The 17,251-nt window shown below is 58.8% G+C and overlaps 1 protein-coding gene across 1 annotated transcript; it reads right to left on the reverse strand.

Annotated features, from left to right (window-relative positions):
* Nucleotides 1-832: 832 nt before the first annotated feature.
* On the reverse strand, nucleotides 833-16,549 carry TYK2 (tyrosine kinase 2). Its single transcript, XM_075738042.1, has 26 exons — nucleotides 16,456-16,549; nucleotides 14,897-14,974; nucleotides 13,603-13,660; nucleotides 13,271-13,483; nucleotides 12,216-12,339; nucleotides 10,464-10,608; nucleotides 9,989-10,152; nucleotides 9,379-9,763; nucleotides 8,952-9,146; nucleotides 8,565-8,722; nucleotides 8,342-8,465; nucleotides 8,024-8,216; nucleotides 7,820-7,926; nucleotides 7,303-7,479; nucleotides 7,091-7,178; nucleotides 6,831-6,958; nucleotides 6,100-6,235; nucleotides 5,569-5,720; nucleotides 5,309-5,459; nucleotides 4,666-4,763; nucleotides 3,632-3,824; nucleotides 3,233-3,351; nucleotides 2,754-2,926; nucleotides 2,501-2,618; nucleotides 2,279-2,389; nucleotides 833-1,767 (listed from the first exon to the last, which is right to left on the reverse strand). The coding sequence occupies exons 4-26, from the start codon at nucleotides 13,455-13,457 to the stop codon at nucleotides 1,633-1,635; spliced, it is 3,561 nt and encodes a 1,186-aa protein (XP_075594157.1). The 5' UTR covers nucleotides 13,458-13,483; nucleotides 13,603-13,660; nucleotides 14,897-14,974; nucleotides 16,456-16,549; the 3' UTR covers nucleotides 833-1,632.
* Between the last annotated feature and the right edge of the window lie 702 nt (nucleotides 16,550-17,251).

Raw genomic sequence — 17,251 nt, forward strand, 5'->3', positions numbered from 1 at the left:
GTGACCGCCCCTTCATTGGCTGCTTCTCAGGGGCCACGCCCCTGAACGACCCGACCCTTGACTCCCCCTCACCCTATAGAGGCCCCTGACCCCCCCCAGCCCTATAGAGACCCCGAGACACCCCATTCTATAGGGACCCCAAGACCCCCTTCTCACCCTGCAGGGATCCTGAGACACCTCCCCCTCCCCTATAGGGGCCTCTGACCCCGCCCACCCACCCTATAGGGACCCCGAGACACCTCCCTCCCCCTATAGGGGCCTCTGACCCCGCCCACCCACCCTATAGGGACCCCGAGACACACCCCCTCACCCTATAGGGGCCTCTGACCCCGCCCACCCACCCTATAGGGACCCCGAGACACCTCCCTCCCCCTATAGGGGCCTCTGACCCCGCCCACCCACCCTATAGGGACCCCGACACACGTCCCTCCCCCTATAGGGGCCCCCCCGACGCCCACACCCCTTATAGGGACCCTGAGCCACACACCCCTCGCCCTATAGGGACCCCGAGACACACCCCCTCACCCTATAGGGGCCCCTGACCCCACCCACCCACCCTATAAGGACCCCGAGACACCTCCCCCTCCCCTATAGGGGCCCCTGACCCCTCCCTGCCCTATAGTAACCCTGAGACACCCCACACACACCCTATAGGGACCCACTGAGCCCCCCCAGACCCTATAGGGACACCAAGACCTCCCCCCCCACCCCAATGTATAGGGACCCCTGCCCTCTCCCATAGGTACCCCAGCCCCCCAGCGACGCCCACCCCCCTGTTCTAAGGGGGGGTCCCCAAGGCCCCACTGCCCCCACCAGGCCGGAGAGGAGGGGGGGCCGTTACATCCTTTATTGGGTAAGGGGGGGCCCCCCACCCCACAGGCCCCCCCCACTGACGGGGGGAGGGCAGCCAGCAGGCAATAAATAAGGGGGAAGGGGGGGACAACCTCCCCTTGCAGACAGTTTGGGGGGGGGGGGGGCAGCCAGGCCCCCTCTTCCTCCAGCACTCCCCCCCCAGCACCCCAAAAACAGTCCTGGGGCAAAGGAGGGGGGGGAATGGGGTGAGGGGGGAACCATCCCCCCCACCCTGGGGGGGGCAGAAAGGCAGCGGAGACCCCAAACCCCAATAAAGTGCCAAATTCTTTTGCTGAACCTCCATCCTTTTTGGGGGCGGCACCCCAAATTCCACGGGGAAGGAGATCCAGCAGCCCACACGGTCCCCAAAGGCGACCCCCCCACACCCTCCGAGGAAGAGGAGGGAGCGAGAGGTGGGGGGGTGTAAGGCCATAAATCCCCCCCCCCCATCCATCCCCACAGTCTCATTCACAGTGTTCGGCGGGAGAGGCGCGGCGTGCCGCGGCGTGCCGCGAGGATCGGCACGGGATGGCCGCGGGTCCGGAGCACGACGGGGGGACACGGCGTGGCTTTGGGGGGGCGGGGGGGGGCATCAGATCCCCCACCACCACCCCCATGGGTGCTGCTCTGCCACACAGCTCACCTCACCTCCTCATCCCGACGTTTCCTCATCCCGTGCCGAAACGCCGCCGGGAAAACGCCGGCCGCGGCGTTTTGGGGAGCGGAGAGGGGTGGTCCGTACGTCGCGTGTGGTGTCGTGTCCCCCCCCAGAATCCTGGCTCAGCAGAGGCTGAAGACGGAGGGAGCCTGAGCTCTGTATTTCTCGTGGAAGTTCTTGAGGATGGGGACGAGGTTGTGGAAAGCCGGGCGGAAGGAAGCCTCCGCTTCCCAGCAGTTCTTCATCAGCCGGTAGATCTGGGGAGAGGGGGAGGGAGGGATGGGAGAGAACCCCGGGGAGAGGGGGAGACCCCCCGGAGGCAGCGCGGCCACCGGCATTTCGCGGGGAACAAGGGGAGCCCCTCACTGCTGGAGCTCTGCCCGCGGCGTCAGGGCTCCCACTTCACCCTTCTCGCCCCTTCCCTGCAGCAGGGTGAAGCCCTTCCCGCTTTTTCCCCTTCCTTCCCTTCCCACTCCTCCTTCCCCACTTTTCCTCCTTCCCATTTTTCTCCTTCCCTCCCCACTTTTTTCACCTTCCTTCCCCATTTCCCTCCCCTTCCCTTCCCCATCTTTTCCTCCTCCCCTCCCCATTTTTCCTTTCCCTCCTCACTTTTTCCCTCCCCCTTTCCCCCCCCGCCACATCTTTTCTTCTCCTCCTTCCCTCCCCCTCCATTTCCCCTCCCCATTTTTCCCCCCTTTCCCTTCCCCAGGGCCTGGCGCAGCCTGGCAGGACGGACAGCCGGACGGACAGCCGGACGGACAGCCTCACCTCGCAAGGACAGTCCTTGGGACTCGGCAGCCTCCTGCCCCTGTCCAGCAGCTCGATCAGCCGCAGCACCGTCATCTGCCCCTGCGTCGCCCCGATCATCTCGATGAATTTCTGTGGGCAAAGAGGGGGAAAAAAATTTTAAAAAAATTAAGAAATCAACGGCAATCACCAGCTCGGCAAACACCGTCGCGGTAAAGCCGGCGTCACCGACCCGGCACTCACCACGGGAGGGCTCTGGCCGGAGTCGCAGCGTGTCAGGAGCTCGTAGAGCGTCACCCCGAAGGACCAGACGTCGGACGCGTAGTAAAACTTACACTCCTTGAGGCACTCCACGGCGTACCTGCACGGTCGAAGCCGCCGGTGAGCGCCGGCAGAGTTCGGCACGCACCTCTCCTCACCGCCCCCAACCCCGACATCATCCTCCGCTCGCCCCGAACCGCCCCGCCGCCGCCGCGGTGAGGGGAGCGGCGCTCACCAAAAGACGGGGCTGTCCCCGTCCTCGCAGACGCGGTAATACTCGTGACCCTCGGGGATGGCTTTGGCTAAACCGAAATCCCCGATTTTCACCACGTTTTCATTCTCCAGCAGCACGTTGCGGGCGGCGAGGTCCCTGTGGATGTAGTGGAGGGAGTGCAGGTAGGCCATGCCCTGCAGAAGGGGGAGAAGAGGGGGGTCAGGGGCATTTTGGGGGGGAGCAGAGCAATTTGTGGCGGGGTCATGGCCATTTGGGGGGGGGTCAGTGCAATTTTTGGGGGGTCAGAGGCATTTTTGGGGGAGCAGAGGAGCCTGGAGTGCAGACAGGCCGTGCCCTGGGGAAGGGGAAAAAGAGGGGGGGTCAGGAGCAGTTTTTGGGGGGGGGTCAGCAGCAGTTTTTGGGTGGGTCAGAGCCAATTTTTGGGGGGGGGGGGAATCAGAGGAGCCCCCAAGGAGAAGCCGGGAAGGTTTAGGCTTTACCTCACAGATCTGCTGGGCAAAGAGCAGGATGTGGGCCAGGCCGACGTTGTGCTTGGGCAGGTAGTCCCGCAGGCTGCCCAGAGGAACGTACTCCATGATCAGCTGCACGATCTTCTCTCCTGGAGGAGGAAGAGGAGGAGGAAGACGGCGTTTGAACCTCGTGAGGAGAGGGGAACAAACCCCGAGACACCCCCCAAAACCCCAACCCTCTGCCAGGATGGGGACTGAGATCAACCAGCTGCCAAAAAAAAAAAAAATCTCGGGGAAATCGAGATTTTGGTGGTCGGATGGTACAAGTTTGGGATTTGCTTTTGGTGATCGAGCACGCGGGGAAGAGACAGCAACCGCTCCGCGGCTGCCACCAAAGCCGCCATGCGTCCCACCCCAGCGCCGTCTTACCCTGCTCGCTGCAGCAACCCTTGTACTTGACGATGTTTTCGTGATAAAGAGTCTTGAGGATCTCGATCTCCCTCTTCCAACTGGTCAGCAGTTGTTGGCTGCAGCCGGATTTGAGGGATTTCACAGCCACCATTTCCCCCGTCCCGTCGTTCGTGGGGTCGTAGCAATAAAGGCTCACTTTGCCGAAGTGACCCTGGCAAAAAACAGGCACGGAATTTCAGATCCTGCCAGGAAAAGCTTTTCTCGGCTTCCCCACACCAAGAATAATCTCTCTGGAAGATCTCCATAAAGGTCAATAAACTTCTCAGACAGTCCTCAGTGAAAACAGATTAAAAATAAAGACTTTTGATCCACGTCCAAATACAGATTCTTTGGAAATCAGTCCGGAAAGAGGTTGGTTCACCCAGAGGCGGCTGGAGGGAATGAATCACACGGGAATGCGAGGCACCACGATAACCTGCTACGAGGGGAAAATCCTCCCGACCAGCCCAAGCCCCCCCTGCACTCCCCCGCACATCCCATCGCCCTCGGGATTTTTCTAAGCTCCGCGTTTCCGTCGGGGATTTATCATATCCTTTGGGGATTTAGAATCGTAGAGTCATTTAGGTCGGAAAAGACCTTTAGGACCGTCGAGTCCCGTCGTTAACCTAAACCTGCCAACTCCAGCGCTAAACCGCGTCCCCGAGCGCCACCTCTACGCGTCTTTTAACCCCCCCCCCGGGGACGGTGGCTCAGCCCCTTCCCTGGGCAGCCTGTTCCAGCACTCGAGAACCCTTTGGGTGACAGAATTGTTCCCAATATCCAACCTAAACCTCCCCTGGAGCAACTCGAGGCTGTTTCCTCCCGTCTCATCGCTCGGGAAAAGAACCCGGGACCCCCCCAGCCAGCCCCTCGGATTCCTTTTCTCCCGTATAACCCACCCCGGTTCCCTCAGCCCCTTGCCCCAAAAAGTCTGTTCCCATCTTTCCGATCCGTACGGACTCGCTTTGAGCGGATCCACGTCATTCCTCGGCTGAGAAAAAGCTGCCACGTACCTCCCCCAGCTCCCGAATCTTTTTCAGGTAACGCTTCTGAAAGACGGTGGGGTCCGACACCGGGAAGTCAGGGTTCACCGAGGTGATGTCGACCAAGTCTGGACACCAAAGCGGGTGAGGGGAGAGCAGAGGGCGCCCATTTTCTCTCCCAACCCCTGTGCCCCGAGGAGTGCTTTTTCTTTTCCCTCTTCTCCTCCCCTTTTTGCCTTTTCTGGTCTTTATTTGCCTTTCCTTTTCCCTTTTTTCGCTTTTTATCTTTTTTGACCTTTTTTCACCCTTCTTTTGCCTTTTCTTTTCCCTTTTTTCCCTTTTTTTTTCCTCTTTTTTTCCTTTTTTTGCCCTTTTCTTTCCCCTTTTTGCCTTTTTTGGTTTGGGCCTTTTTTCCTTCTCTTTTCCCCTTTTTTGCCCCTCCCCCCCTTTTTTTTTCCTCTTTTCCTTTCATTTTTTAACCTTTTTAAATTCTTCCCCCCACTTTTTTTTCCCTTTCCCTCCCCTCATCCAGGACAAAAGACCCTCCACAGCAACCCCCACCCCACCACTGCCAAGACCTCGACCGATTTGGGGCACGGAGGGGAACAACAGGGCCGTAAACCCCCCCCCCAGACCCCAAAAAATCAGGATGCCCCTGACTGCGGAGCCTTACTGTGCGGCTGGAGCTGGGTGAGATCCCGCAGGATTGTCCGGAAGGACGGACGCTCGACCGGGGTGTAATTCAGGCACTGACAGATGAGGGTGGCCAGCTCCTTGCAGGATGGCTCAGGCAGACGATGCCTCTTCTCATAAAAACGTTCTTTCTAGGGGGGGAAAAAAAAAAAAAAAGAAAGAAAACCATGTCTCAGACGGAGCTGGATCCATCTCGGAACGGAAGAGTTGGGAATGGAGGGAGAGGAGAAGGTAAATCACCTCCGAAGGAGTGCGCTCCTTCAGCGGGACATCGGCGTCGAAGCAGATTTCCAGCAAGGTGGTGCCAAAGCTCCATTTGTCGGCCGCCGTGCTGAGGTTTCCCACATCCCGGACGCATTCCGGAGCGATCCAGGGGATTCGGTCCACGCGCTCTTTGGGAGAGAGGGAAGACAAAGCGAGGTGTTGCTGAGAATACAGCCAGAAAGATTCCCACCAACACGGAGAGTGGGGAAAAGCTCCCCCCAGTCACCCGAAGCCGCAGCGGGACTGATGCCGACAGCAGCTTTGAGGCCAAAACCAGTCGCCGTCACAGAATTTGCTCGTCTGTGCATTCGAAATGCCGCATATTGCAAAAACTAAAGTGTGAAAGGCCGGCAAGACCTTGCCGAAACAGCTGAGGCACAAGCCACACTATTTATTAGCTACGTGGGCTGCAGGAGGTGGGGGAAAAAAACCCAAACACCTGGATTTTCAGCTCAGAACAAGCACAGGTCCAGCCCCGCTCGGTTCAAGCGCGGGATGACCGAATACCTTCTCGAGAAAGCACCGTAAAGCTGACTCCGGGGTCGCTGAGCTTCACGAAAGGCACAGATCCATCTTCCAGCCCCTTCCTGGCCAGCAGGATGTTTTTCGCGCACACATTGCCGTGCACCAGGTTTTTATCCTCCTGTGAAAACGAGGGAACACGAAATCTTGGAGAAAGTCCCGTTGATTTTTCAGAACAAGGTCAAGTCCACGGATTACAGCAGCAAACAAAAATGCAGGACTCCTGGCTCTAATTATGGGTGCCACCTCCCTGTCTCATTATCCCTTTGCACAAAACTAAACCCGAGGGCGGAGGGAAATAAAAGGAACCCGAGGATTACCCGGCGCTGGGGTGTGTGCCCTCACAAGCAGCTAGTGAGCTTTCCCAAGCTGCTGGCCAGAAGCCCAGCGAGCGGAGAAGGCAACGTCCTCGTCTGCTGTTCTTCCCAGCTCACGCGGCCCCAAAAATGAAGTTGCGGAGCCGGGATCCAGCGTTTCGAGTTGAAATGTGCTACCCCAGCCACTCATCTCCGGGAAAGAGGGAGCGAGGACGGGGTGAGGTGCAGGCAGGGCATGTTAGTGCTAAAAATCTGTCTATCTGCTTGGAGGGCGGAGGAAAACGTGGCTGATCCTCCCTGCCACGCTGCTGGCAAGACCCAGGGGCGCAGCCGGAATAAAAGGTGCTCGGAAGCGGCTGCCGGCACCGTTCCCCACCAGGAAACCCCCAGCTCCATTACCAGGTAGCTCAAGGCACTGGCCAACTGCTTGGCCACGGTGATTTTCCAGCCCACGGTGACCCGGCCTTTCTCTTTCCGCAGCAGCACATCCAGAGGTCCGTGTTCCACAAACTCCTCCACCATGATATCTGGGAAAGACAGAGATATTTTCCTTGGTACGGCACAGGAACTGCTCGGCCCGGCCAAGGGAAAGGCACCGGCACAAAGCGAAGCCGGCAGCGGCAAAGCATGGTGTGGAGGAGGGAGAGCTCCATACTTACTCTCAGAGCCTCGCACGCAGACTCCGTGCACGAAAGCCAAGTGCACGTGCGACACTTGGCTCATCAGGCTGGCTGTCTCGAAAAACGCCTGCGGGGAGAGGAGACAGGATGTCATGAAGGCGTCCGGTCTCTCGGAGCACCTAGAGAGCGGCTCGGAGATGTTTTTCCTCTCCCTGTCCCACCTCCCCTTCCCCAGCCCCGAGCGGACTCACCAGGGCGATGTCTCTGTGGCTGGGATCCAGGACTTTCAGGACCACGTGCATCTCCCGGCTGTTGTTATTCTGTTCGGTGGAAAAATACTCGGCTTCGTCGTCGGTCCCGGCGGTCCCGCAGACGTTCAGCACCCCGTCGTAGATGTTCGTGCGGGTGCCCTGTCCCAGGTGGGCTCGCTGCAGGTAGACGGAGAAGGCAGGAGGGTGTCAGACCCCCAGGGAGCGTGCGTCGGGGGGGGAATTTTCAGCCAACTCTCCCCCTTTCCCTCCGTGTCACCTTCACTGTGAATGGCAGGGAAGAAACTGCCTCCTGCCCTGACCGCGCGGCCTCTGCACGGCTCTTTCCCCCCCATCTCCTCGAAGAGGGAAGGAATAAAGCACCAAACCCAATAACCGCTCCACGTCTCTCCCCTCTTTGCACCAGCGACATCAGGGTGTGGTACCGGCTTCCTCCAGCCAACTTATTTACCCGCAGCCTCCCTTAAACCCTGCTGCCCGGCACGGCAGATCACACAACCTGAGTGATCTCGTTCTTGCGGATCTGGTGGAAGCTGAGCTGGGTCAGGTTAAGGATCTGCTTGGCGCTATCCTTCACCTTCCGCATGATCAGCAGGTCCGAGATCTCTGCAAAAGGAGGGAACAGACGGACGCTAAGCCTCAGAAACTACCGGGCGCCCTTGTTCCTCGAGTCCGACGGAAGGAAGATCATCCATCCTCATACCTCCTGGTTTGGGCGGACAGCATCTCTTCACCGTGAAGCTTTCATCACCAGATTTGAGCGTGCAGCCCTTGAGTACGTCCAAGAGCTCCCGCAAAGTGGAAAACTCTCGGTCCCACCCTTCCAGCACAAAGGAGTTTCCTTTTTTCTGGATCCGGAACTGCCTGTACTTGAGGGCTCCCTGCATCCCAGGAGCCTGGGAAAGACAGCGTCGGGACAAGCGTCATGGCTCCCCGGCGCAGCCCAGCTCGTTCCTAACGAGACGAAGCACTCCCGGAGCTCGCCCTTCCCGGGAATGCTGCACTGGGAATTGCACCTTACCTGCTGATGGCCCCTTTTCACCACGGAGAGAATCATCCTGTTGAAGTCAAGGACGCTCCAGCGGATGATGTAGAGTCCTTCCTCCTGTTCCTCCCGCCGGAGCTTGGCAAAAACAAACTCCTCCCTGGCGGCAGGAAAAAGGGAAATGGCTTCGGATAAGCCCCAAGGATACGGTACGTCCTCCTCGACACCCCGCGCCCTCCTTCGGGAAGGAACCGCTTACTGCATGGGTCCGTGGATGCCGTTCAAGATGCTCATCACGACTCGTGGAGGCGCCACTTCGTGACAAAGGTAGTGGCTGGAATCAGCCGTGAGTCGGAAATAGCCATCCACCAGCGAGACCAAGGAGAGCGCGCTCTCGGAGGATGGGAGAACCACCTCCTGGAAGAAGGAAGGGCAAACAGGGTGAGAAGCCACCGAGCTAGAGGGCGAGCAGCTCAAAAATCCACCCATCCCTTTGCCAGCCTAAGGAGGAGGGCGTAAAACTCCTGAATCCTGGAAAAGATCCTTGTTCTTCCCAGCGCTGCTTCCTCCCAGTCTCCGAAACGCAACCACGGGCTCCCACGCGCATCCAGACGGGCAGCGGGGAGAGGAAAAAAATCCCACTCACCAGGCACTTGTTGTCCTGCCGGTTGATGCTGACCCGACAGTCCTTGACGACAATGTGCGTGATCTCTCGGAAATCGCAGAAATGGGCCCATTTCGGCTCGCTCCGCTCCGCCGGCTGAGTCGGCCCCTTGGCCTCCAGCTCTTTGTTTCTGCTCTTTCTCCCAAAATATCCACGGTGGGAGAAGTTTTCCGTGTTCTGCAGAGGCGGAGACACAAAGGCATCAGTTCCAGCCCTTCCTGCTGCTGGGAAATGGCACCACTAGGTTTGCGGTGGCTACTGGTCAAACTGGGATGAACTGGAAAGCAGCGCAGAGAGCCCAAGGAAAATCCCAGGAGCACGAGCTAAGGAAAAGGAGCCGGCGTGGGATGGGATTTGGATGGGAACGGCTCTTCCCACCCAGTGGCGAGGAATACGAGGACCGACCTACCTCTATGGGCACGGGCCGCCACTGGATCCCATTCGTGCCGGTGACCAGGACTTCGTGAGTGACGGGTCGGTCCTTGGGGAGCAGCGCGTGCCCGTGCTCCGGCTGCGAATGTCCCCCGTTGACGTACAGCTGCACCTTTTCGCCCTCGGAGGAGGTCTCCAAGGAGAGCACGGGGAAAAGCTCGCTTCCGAAGCGAGGCGCGAGGTGCTCCAAGGTAGCCAGGTATTTGTACATGATGTCCTGGACCGTCAGCTTGCCGGTGCTGACTGTGTGCCGTTGGAAACGCTGCACGAACTTCTTGAAGACGTTTTTCATCCGGAATTTGGTCAGGTAGTTGTTCTGCTGGATCTGACGGTAGAAGGAACGCGGGATACAGTCCTTGAAGCTGCGGGAGGAAAGGAAGAATCGGTCAGTGAGATCTCACGGGCATCTACAGCAAAACGCACAGCCGGAGGAGCCGCAGCCGGTCTCTCCGTCACCTAAAACAACCCCAGGCTCGCTCCCGGTGAGGAGGACAGAGAGGAAAGAGGGTGAGAAACCAGAAGAAACTCTTCAGACAGCCGCAGAGCGGAAAGTCCCCATCCCTGAGGCTGCGAAGCCAAGCAGTCACCTGTATTTTCTGGCAACTTCCTCGAGGGAGATGCCTTTTTTGATGGCGATGTGAGAGAGGTGAAGCACAGCCATGCCCAAGCTTTCGTTCTTGAACCTCTGGATCTCCTGTTCGGTCTGGAGGTCTTTCAATGATGCGACGTCATTGATAAATTCAAATTTTCCCTATTAAAAACAGAAAGTTAAATAAAGGGGGGAAAAAAAAAAACTGCACTGACTTCCGGAGTGCTTTTTCTTGTCTTTTTTTTTTTCTTTTCTTTTCAATTTTAAGCCTCCCAGGGAGGCTTTAAGCAGGACAAAAGCTTTCTGAGGTCAAAACTACAGCTGTGTTTGTCCTCTAAACAAAGCCCTTGCAGATGGAAAAACAGATCCCTGACAACAGGGCTGAGCCGAATCCAGCTGGATCAAGAAAATCACCCAAGTTTCCACAACTCCAGGTGCGAGCGAGCCTCCAACCCGTCCGCCCAGTGCGTTACCTGCTCAAACAGATACTCGAAGGATGATTTGTCGAGCAAGGCTCCACCTTGCGGCTTCTCGTCGGGGGAATCGTTCTGTCGGGGCACGTTGCGATAAACTGCTGGTTCCTTGTCGTTCATCCCGTGCCAATTCCGAAAGTAGTACCTGGAGGGAAGGAGGAGAGGAGACGCTCGTCCATGGGGACAGGAGAGGGGCCGTCTGTCCCTACACTCTCTCAGAGCTGAGAGCGGTCAAAAAGGACATCCCAGGCTCAGAGTTTTGGGGTGTTTTGTTTTAACAGCCAAACTTATTGAACCGCTGCTGCCAACAAGAAATCAGCCACGTCCTCAGAAAACATGACCCGAGCACAAGGCAACGGTTCCGACACCAGGACGCAAAGGGGAAGCAATCTCTTCCTGCCACCAAAACTGGTTCCTTTAAGCTTTTTCCACCACATTGTACGACCAGCTGCACCATACAGCACATAGAATATATCCCCATCAGCAGAGCTTCATTAAAGAGACTCTAATTAAGTCTGGCTGCAACCAATCCCAACCTGCAAACACCTCTTTAGCAGCACTGCTCCCCACAATGCTGTTTCGCAGCCCGGTTTGATCCACGGGGCTCCAAAAAAACAGAGAGCAGCCAGGGCGAGGAGCATCTTCCCCCCCCCCCAAACGCCACATCTTAAAAAAAAGAACCATCAGCACAAAGAGCGAGTTTCCGTTCCCACTGCTCAACCCCCAAAGCCGCATCTCTGCCTGCGGTTAACACGCCAGGGTTATTTTGGTGCTCGTGCTGCAAAGGGAAAGGGCTTTTTAGCCCAAAAAGTCAGAATTCTGTGACTTATCCAGGAAGCATGGCTCCCCCGGCCACCGTTTCAACCTTCCTTGGACAACACAGCACAGCCGTGCAGGATCTAACATCCCGGTGAGGCACGGGAGCCGGCGCGGTGCCTCGGAGACTTTTTTTTCCTATCGCATGGATTGTGTTCAGCACAACGGCCGGCTGCGGAGAGAGGCCTCAGCTCGATACGCTGCGGTTTCCCAGGAAGAAGGAGGTATTGCGAGTTGTATGAACCAGGCTAATAAATCTCCAAGCCAGGTTTTCCGTTTCTCCCTCGCTTTTACCTTCGCTATGACTCAGACACCATGAAAAAAAAATCCAAAACAAACCCAAATCCCAACAAAACCCAGCCTGAAAAAGCTCTCCTAATAAAAAGATCATCATCCCTGGGGGACGCTGAGTATCTTGCAACGATGTCTACAAAAAACAGCCGTCGCCTTCCCGGGAACGCAGACGGCGATGCTGGAGCCCTTGGCTTACTCAGAGGAGCCGCTGGGTGTTTGCTGTTGGTCTTAAAACACTTCGGAGGGGATGTTGTCCCGCTCGGGGACGGAGCCAAGAGTGGGGAGTGCAGGATCAGCCAGGGAGACGCAGGGTGGAGGAATAGCGGGAACAAGGAAATTAATTTTTCCAAGCCAAGGGAGAGGCAGGGGCTCCAAACACGTCCCGTTTCTCGGTTAGTCCTTCCGAGTCCAATTTAGACGAGCCCTGCTGAGTTTGCTCGGCTCCCCGACCCCGCGCCAACCTCCGCACGCATTTTCCAAGCAAATCCGGACACGCTACAGGTAACCCGGGGGGTGGAAAAAGCAAGCAGCGTTATTTAACAGCAACCCTATTAAAGCCCGGAGCGTCTCTGCTCCTGCTCTGCGGGGCTCGGCTCCAGGAAAGACGAGAGCAGGGGACGGAGCGCTGGAAACCGGCCTCACCTCATCCGGAAAAGCAGGTTGAGGTTGGTGTCTTTGCTGATTTTGAAGAGGTGGTTGGGCGGGAGCCAGACTCGGTTCTGGGTGTCATAGAGGGCGAAGAGGCTGTAGCACAGCGGCGTGATGCCTGCAAAGACAAGAAAATTCCTGTCAGGTGCTGCCAAGCCTGCAAAAATTCACAGCTCATAGAAAAAAAAAAATTAAAAATCCCCAAACAAAACTTTTCTTCACCTCTTTCCTCCCAACCACTCAATTTTACTGGCAGCACAAACCCATCCACGCCACCAACACCCCGCCTCCGGGGACCGAGACGTCCTCCTCGTCCCCGCTGGGAAATGTCAGAGGCAGGATAGTCTTTAAAAGTCCCAATTAAGAGAGAGACGCGTGTCTGTCCTCCTTCTGGCGCTCAGGGAAAGCCAGCTGGCCAGGGAGCCTCAGCAGCTTATTCCAACTAAACTGCGGCACAGAGCTGCTTCGACTGCAGCGAGGGGAAGGGGAGTTAATAAAACCCATGAATTAAGGGTGATTTGCAGGTTAGGTGAGAGCTAAAACCTTCTCCTAAGGGTTAAAAAGAGCCACCAGCTGCCCTTTATTCAAACCAACGTTTCACAGACACGGCCCCTCAGACCGGGAAGAGCCCTGGCGCAGGTGCCCGGCGTGATTTTGGCAGCTCCGCCAGGAGAAATCCACGGCGAGGGAAGGCAGAGCGCTCATTAAACGGGGATGCTGATGAGTCAGAGGTGAAGTAATTGCCCTTGAACTCATCACGCTCCAATAACTCACAGCCCCGTTGGCCTGAGCCTCAGGGCAGAGCCATCCCACCTCGCTTCTCAGGAACTCTGGAGCCGGCAGGGATGCCCAAATTCTGACAGAAGGATTTGTTAACAGCCAGTTACTGGGAAGCCGCTTCTTAAGAACAACATGAGAGCTCAGATTTATCGGATAATGCAACTTAGATGGTCCCAGAGATTGGGAAACTGGGAATTTCTCAGCCCTGGGACACAACCCCAGTTGGATATTGTGGTCTCGGAAGAGAGACGGAGTTCCCCGACGCTCACCGATCCTCCGCGCCAGGTCGATGCAGATCTCCTCGGCGCTGAGCGTGCCCTGGGTGTAGGTCTGGCACCGCTCCCGCTCCTCCTCGCCGCTCCAGTGCAGGCAAACCTTCAAGCCGCCGCTCGCTGAGAAACAGCAGCCTTCGGCGTCCGACTCGCTGTGCTTCACCGCGCATTGGCACAGAGACATGGCGACGGCCCCCAAAGACGCCCCACCTGAGAAGAAACAGAGAAATAAATAAAACCAAACACTAGCAAAGCACAGAGAGCCCCGCCACCAGTCTCTCACAGTCGGGCAACTGGGCGCCCTCCACCCCGACGCCGGGGCTACGCACCTCGCCGTCAGATGAAGCATAACTCGGTGCCGATCTCCGAAGGCGGCGCGGGAAGGGGCTGTGGGAAGCGATCCGTCGGTGAGACCAGGAAAGCCCTCTGTGTCTCACCGCACCGCAGCACCAGCATCGCTCCCACCCCCCGGCTCTTTTTCCCTAGCAAAATCCAGCACCTATTCCCTGGCTCTGGATATTTTTTTTTTTTTTTTTTTTGGCTGAGGGAGGGCAAGCAGATCTCACCACCGCAGCTCGACTTCCTCCAACGGTGATAAACACCGCAGGGAGCCCTCGCTCAGGGCCAGGACTCTCACCGGCCCTCGCCGTGAGCTCACCGCGCAGCCGGGCAGGGCTTTTCGCCTTGTAAACAAATCCAGCGCTGCAAGAGAGCTGTGCCAAAGCCGCGCCCCCCCGCCAAAACAGCTTCGCTGTGCCGTATCGCCACCAAACATGGTATGGGGAGAAGGACCCGGTGGCTTTATCGCCTGCCGAGGGACAGGATCAGCCCCACGCTGCCACCCCGCCGATACAGTGAAGGAAACCAACCTGCGGAGCAAACCCCGGCACTTTGGGGGGGGTCAAAAGCCTTTTTGAGCGTCACACTTTGCTCCCCACATCCCCATCACAGGGGTTTCCTCCACCTCGCACCCAGGGGAGCGAGCAGAGAGGTAAAACAAGCAGGTCTTGCCCCAAAAAGCTGCTGCTTTGGGTATGGGGCGGAGTTTGGCTCGGGTACAAAAAACAAGAAGCCCCTTTTTCCAGAATTTTGTGCCGGGGTGGGGGTCTTCCCCTCTCAGGAAAGCGCCTCTCCAGATCCTCTCAAGGCGAAGCATGTGACGGCATTACTTCAGCTTCCGCCCGCAGGCACGGAAAGATCCCGAAGCCAAACCTTGGCAGATTTCCCCCAATTCCCTCCTCGGGAGAAGAGTGGAATCCGAAAGAGACAGCTGCTCCGTCGGCTTCCTCATTTCTGAACAACCAGGGGAAGCCGGCGGAACTGGTCACAGCAGCCTGAAGCAGATCGGTGGGAGCTCAGCACCCCCAAAAAACTCAGAAATAACCTTTCAAAAGTTTGGGGTTTTTTTTCTGGTATTTGAGCTTGCTGCCAACAGCGGATGGAGAGAGAGAGGGCTGAAATTTGGGTTGGGATGGAAATAATAAGATCCAAAGCAATTTGTATTTCCTAAAGCAACAGGTTGGTGAACAAAATAAACCCCCCATCCCCTCCTGCTCGAAGATCCAGCCTTCCCCCCGCTGTTATTCACAATGGGGGCAAATACTGACTCCGATGGGCACAAACCTTCCCGATTTCACCCCAATTTCGGCCTCCGCAGTGGTGGTTTCTGCCACCTGGGCGTCGCGGGCTCCAAGCACAGGCCTGGAGGGGGGGGGGGAAGAGGGAAGCGAGTTACGAGCCGTGTTTTGCAACCTCAGCGCGGCTACGTTCCCAAAAGCCACGGCCGGTGAGGATTTCACCCATCTCCGCTCAAGATCCGCACGCACTCGGTTACGGCAAGGACTCGGGTCGTCACCGGGGATGGATTTTGACCCATTTCAGACTCTCAGAGTGGTTTTCCCTCCCAAAACACAGCCGCGCTGCAGCCCCTCAAGCCACAGACCGTGTCCCCGTGCTGCTACCGACTCCAACCAGCCCGTTTGCTCCCTGACCCCGTGTTTCTGAGCGAGGAGCGGCGCATACGCGTTTTTTCTGTGTGTTTCTGGAGCGTTGGGGCAGAAAACTGCCCGGCCACCAGCACCGCCCGGCATGGGAGGCTCGAGGAGCCCCCCAAGAGCTAAAAGCAGCAGCGGTCTTTGGCCGTGGGGCGGCATCAACGGGGTGCAAAGTCCAGCGTTGGCTGGGAAAGGGCGAAGGGAAAGGCGAAAGTGTGAGGACCCCCGGCCCCACGGCGGGAGGGGAAGGCAGGGGGATGCAGGCAGCTGCCGGTTGGTGCCGGTGCCCCTTCCTGCAGGCAGCTGAGCCCCCCAGCCCCACACATCCCAACCCCTCACGCCCTGACGCAGCCCCCCCAGCCCCACACATCCAGATTTCCCCAGCCCCACGCATCCCAACCCCTCACACCCTGACACAGCCCCCCCCAGCCCCACACATCCCAACCCCTCACGCCCTGACGCAGCCCCCCCAGCCCCACACATCCAGATTTCCCCAGCCCCACACATCCCAACCCCTCACGCCCTGACGCAGCCCCCCAGCCCCACACATCCCAACCCCTCACGCCCTGACGCAGCCCCCCCAGCCCCACACATCCAGATTTCCCCAGCCCCACACATCCCAACCCCTCACGCCCTGACGCAGCCCCCCCAGCCCCACACATCCAGATCCCCCCAGCCCCACACATCCCAACCCCTCACGCCCTGACGCAGCCCCCCAGCCCCACACATCCCAACCCCTCACGCCCTGACGCAGCCCCCCCAGCCCCACACATCCCAACCCCTCACACCCTGACGCAGCCCCCCAGCCCCACACATCCAGCCGCCCCCAGCCCCACACATCCAGAGCCCCCCCACCTCAGCACCACCCGTGTCCTGACCCCCCCCGTGTCCCCCAGCCCCACATCCCCCGGGCTCCACAACCCCAGACCCCCACCCCAGAGCCTCCAGCCCCACACATCCTGACGCCCCTATCCCTGAGTCTCTTAACCCCCCACACACCCCCCGAGCCCCCCCCCCAGGCCTCCACACCCCCCCTCAGGCCCCCGCCCCGCAGGCCCCATCCCCGACAGGCCCCGACTCCCCCAGCCCACAGCCCCCAGATCGTGCCCCTCGCCCCAGAGCCCCGTTCCCCGCCCCTCGGGGCCCCTCTCAGCCCCGCACACACCGGGGACCCCCCCGGGCTCGTACCGGGCCCCGCTCCCCGCCGGCCCGGCCGTCGCTCCAGCTCCCTCCGCACCGCAGAGCCGCCGCCTCCCATTGGACCCGAGAGACGCGCCCTGCCATTGGTCCGTCGCCTCTACTCTGCCACGCCTACACGCGTTCGTCTCATAGGCGGGCCTACACTCAACGCCCCGCCCAGGGAAGGTGAGGAGAAAGCGGCTATTGGCTGCGGAGCGGGGAGAGGGCGGAGCGTAGGAGAGGGAGGGGCCAGAGCTGGATGGGGCGGGGCGCTCCGAGCAGGGGGCGGGGCTAGAGGGGCACAGCTGGATCCAAACTGGGGGCACAGCTGGATGGGGCACAGCTGGATCCAAAGTGGGGGGGTGGAGCTGGAAGAGGGCACAGCTGGATCCAAAGTGGGGGGCAGAACTGGATGGGGCACAGCTGGATCCAAACGGGGGGCACAGCTGGATGGGGCACAGCTGGATCCAAACAGGGGGGCACAGCTGGATGGGGCACAGCTGGATCCAAAGTGGGGGGGAGCTGGATGGGGCACAGCTGGATCCAAAGTGGGGGCACAGCTGGATCCAAACGGGGGGCACAGCTGGATCCTAACTGGGGGGCACAGCTGGATGGGGCACAGCTGGATCCAAAGTGGGGGGCAGAACTGGATGGGGGCACAGCTGGATCCAAACAGGGGGGCACAGCTGGATCCTAACTGGGGGGAGCTGGATGGGGCACAGCTGGATCCAAAGTAGGGGGGAGCTGGATGGGGGCACAGCTGGATCCAAACTGGGGGGGAGCTGGATGGGGCACAGCTGGATCC

Source organism: Balearica regulorum, chromosome 30 (assembly GCF_011004875.1).
Source record: "Balearica regulorum gibbericeps isolate bBalReg1 chromosome 30, bBalReg1.pri, whole genome shotgun sequence".
Classification (NCBI taxonomy): Eukaryota; Metazoa; Chordata; class Aves; order Gruiformes; family Gruidae; genus Balearica; species Balearica regulorum.

Coding starts and splice junctions, on each gene's coding strand:
- TYK2 (XM_075738042.1), bottom strand. CDS start 13,457: ATGTCTCTGTGCCAATGCGCGGTGAAGCACAGCGAGTCGGACGCCGAA. Junction 8,217..8,341: donor TGAAAAGGGGCCATCAGCAG/GTAAGGTGCAAT, acceptor TGTCTTTCCCAG/GCTCCTGGGATGCAGGGAGC. Junction 6,959..7,090: donor CTGCGTGCGAGGCTCTGAGA/GTAAGTATGGAG, acceptor TGTCTTTCCCAG/ATATCATGGTGGAGGAGTTT.